Below are 3,622 nucleotides of genomic sequence, written 5' to 3'. Positions count from 1 at the left end.
CACCACCATACTTTGGTCCGTACGGGGACTTGAACCAGTAACCCTCCGGTTCCCAACACAACTCCCTATGGACTGAGCTACTACCACCCCCAAGTTAAAGGGATGCTTTGTCGATTTTAAGTCAGCTCTGTGTCATCTTAGTGTGGGCATTGTCTGCAGATGACTGTTGTTTCGCTTCTGTCCGTGGTGCCGCTTTCTTTGGCGGTCTGCTGAAATCTGGAGGGTAACGTGAAACGACGCTTTCCACGTCATCTGGTGGATCTCAGCAGACCTCGCCAAACACTGTTCATCTGCACACACAGAGCAGAATATCTCTTATACTACCAGCTCTAATATCCTTTACAGGTAATGTTGCTGTATCAATGGCTACAGTACTGCATCTTATTGAAACGGTTGAATACAAAAATGAGCTGTCCCTTAAAGGTTTCTCCCGTCTCTTCTCTCCTCGCAGAAAATAGTGAAAGCAGGAGACAAAGACCTGGACGGACAGTTAGACTTTGAGGAGTTTGTTCATTATCTCAGAGACCACGAGAAGAAACTCCGGCTGGTCTTCAAGAGTCTGGACAAGAAGAACGATGGTAAGAAATATTGGTACAATGCTTGGTAGAATTGGTACTTAATTCCCATAATGCAACTTGAAGAAGCTTTACGTAAGACCATCCCTGCCAGCTAAATGGTCCACAGGTCCCGGTTTGTAATGCCGGCTTTCTAATATCGAGACTTTAGGCTCAAGCTGAGAGAACCCTGATGACATCATCAGGGTTGATTTTTTTTTTTTTGTTAGACTTCACAAAGCTATTCCAGAGACTCAGATTACATTATCAGAATCAGAAAAGAGTTTTTTATATATAACATAAGAAAAAAGAGACTGAATGGATTTAGTGCAGAATGTGCAAAAAATAAAAATATAGGTTAGGTTAATGCTAAATGTAGTGTTTATGGGTGGGGGGGTTAAGAGTCAATGTCAGTGGGCATCTGGGGCAAGTCCAAACAATACACCTCTCTTTAGAGGTATTTCTCATTGCAACTAGTAAACTGACCGACAGTAAATGTGTACGCGTAGTGGAGTTCATCTTTAATAAATAACACATTTATTTCTGTGGAGTAGGCCGGATCGACTCGCAAGAAATCGTGCAGTCCCTGCGTGACCTGGGGGTGAACATCTCCGAGGAACAGGCTGAGAAGATTCTCAAAAGGTGAGGGTAGTTCTGTGATCCAGTCTCTAATACACTCAATAGATCCACATATATAGATTATGATGAACATCATAGATAAATTATGTTCAGTTGCTGTTTGTGAGTGTGTGTGTGTGTGTGTGTGTGTGTGTGTGTGTGTGTGTGTGTGTGTGTGTGTGTGTGTGTGTATTTGTGATGTCTTCTTTCTTTTTATTGCATGGTATATGTCACATTTGTATGCATGTGATCAGCCATGTTTTTGGTGTGTTTTTCAGGGGTGGGTTAAGGGATTTGGGGACTCCAGACAAATACTGTCTTGCTTTACCTTTCCTCTTTTCTCTAACTGGAAAGATACACAAACATATTAAACTATTAATACTGCACAGTACATGAATGAATGAATTTTTATTTTTTGGGTTATGTCCATGATAATGGGATTATTCAGACACATCAACTAACAATAAACCCATCATTCTGGCACAATACATACATATCAACTAAACATTAAATACACACATTATCCAAACATAAACATAAATCTCCCACAAATAACGCGATATCTCACAATAGGAGGAAAGAAAACAAGTCCTGCATTCAAATGATTACTTAAACTAAAGAGTGAAAGAGATTTTATTATTATTATTATTATCAGCGCAATGTACTTAAATTTTCTTAAATGTCCCATGGCAAAAATAATTCACTTTATGAGGTTTTTTAACATTAATATGCGTCCCCCCCCCAGCCTGCCTATGGCCCTCCCAGTCTCTAGAAAGGGTGATAGGTGTAAACCGAGCCCTGGGTATCCTGCTCTGCCTTTGAGAAAATGAAAGCTCAGATGGGCCGATCTGGAATCTTGCTCCTTATGAGGTCACAAGGGGCAAGGTTACCTCCCCTATCTCGGCTTTGCCCGCCCAGAGAATTTGCCCCCCCCCCCATGAGAGAGAGACATCAGGGCTTTCAAACAAGCAAAGTGGCAGTTGGTCAAGGCCACCCCCCCAGCCTCCACCTTTTAAAAGTGCACACTAAGCCAGTAGTATACGGTTAAGTTGTGCTTTGGGGGCCTAAGTTCATTCAGTCTACAATGAGTTATAATAAGACCATATTCAATATTTTTCATAATAAATCTATAGCTGTTTGGGTCCCTTGTAGTTGGGGCCCCAGGCAGTTGCCTACTCTTTCCTAATGGTAAAGTCTGCTCTTAATGTTTTCTCCTGTGAAGGGACACGACTTGGGTGTGTGACACACTATGTCATGGCAGTAGGGGTGTCGTGATTTTGATTTTAAATCGAAAACTGATCAAAATGTGCTTTTGATTTTGGTAGGCCAAATCAAAAACAAGATCCCTGATTCCCCCAGGATTGTGTTTTTTCACTCCATTCCCGCATCTATTTGTTCAATTTGAAAAACTCAAACTGTTGTTGTAAGGTACACATCCGCTCCGGCTGCTGTACTGCGTATGCGTAAGGCACGCACGCACACACACACACACACACACACACAGACACACACACACACACACACGCACAGAGGTTCCTCAATTTATTAGATCTATATAAACAAGCCTCTATGTAAATAGAAAGAAAATAATTTAAATTAAAAAAAAAGAAGAAAAAAAATTACTCCACTTCTCCTAAATATCTATACATCATGGAGATAATAATTCTTTACATTACAGTGATTTCATAAATGATATGATACCAGTCCTGTACAGATGGGGGGGGGGGTCCGGCTGAAGACATTTCTTTGCTTTTCTGGACGCTTTGCTCAATTTTCAAAATACGTATTTTAATTTAAAATGTGCGTGTCCTGAATGCAGGAGCTTAAAGTACTAGTATCTTTTTAAAGTTAAAGTGGAGCTTTTTTCTTTCATAATAATGTAAAGGCTGCAGCAGCGCAAGGTGAAATAAATCGAGATTACATGCATGTCACATGCTATACCTTTTTAAAAGATAGTAAATGTATTGCTTAACCATTCTTTGCATAAAGAAAATGAAATCCTTTGGGTAAAACAGAAAAACACTTTTACATTTAAGGAGATCCTTCTCATGTCAGATTAGTTTTAGTCCATCACTGATGCAGTGATTGACAGAACAGAGCACCCTGCTCCTTCTTCCTTAACCCGTGGCTTTTCCACTCCAGCAGCCTCACACCCTTTCACACACTTGGCGCCAAATATCGTGCAACCCTTATGGCTCGTTCCCTAACTTTTCCTGTTTGAATTAAGTAGAAACATTTACACCGTGGCCACCTGTGTCTGAACGACAAAGAAGATCGACCGATGAAGCAAGCAATGTTACACGTTCCATGTCTAAAAAAGGGCTTTAGTCTCACATGAACCTTTTAGTTCTATTCATCAGCAGCAAATGGCTCATGTTGTTTTGGCTTGGTGTGATCCTTGTCTAGTTCCTCTAACCGTCTGTCTGTCTGTCTGTCTGTCTGTCTGTCTG

General features: G+C 40.9%; 1 protein-coding gene across 3 annotated transcripts in view; it reads left to right on the top strand.

Moving 5' to 3' along the window:
- Positions 1–3,622, top strand: part of slc25a25b (solute carrier family 25 member 25b) — a 24,155-nt gene that overhangs the window by 11,789 nt on the left and 8,744 nt on the right. For all 3 annotated transcript variants that reach the window (XM_032539787.1, XM_032539784.1, XM_032539785.1), the window contains exons 2-3: positions 452–578; positions 1,109–1,196. In XM_032539787.1, the coding sequence (XP_032395678.1) occupies positions 452–578; positions 1,109–1,196 (215 nt within the window). The remainder of the gene's footprint in view (positions 1–451; positions 579–1,108; positions 1,197–3,622) is intronic.

Source organism: Etheostoma spectabile, chromosome 16, assembly GCF_008692095.1.
Source record: "Etheostoma spectabile isolate EspeVRDwgs_2016 chromosome 16, UIUC_Espe_1.0, whole genome shotgun sequence".
Taxonomy (NCBI): domain Eukaryota; kingdom Metazoa; phylum Chordata; class Actinopteri; order Perciformes; family Percidae; genus Etheostoma; species Etheostoma spectabile.
Note: the sequence above shows the minus strand (reverse complement) of the source record. Positions and strands in the feature narration are given on the sequence as shown.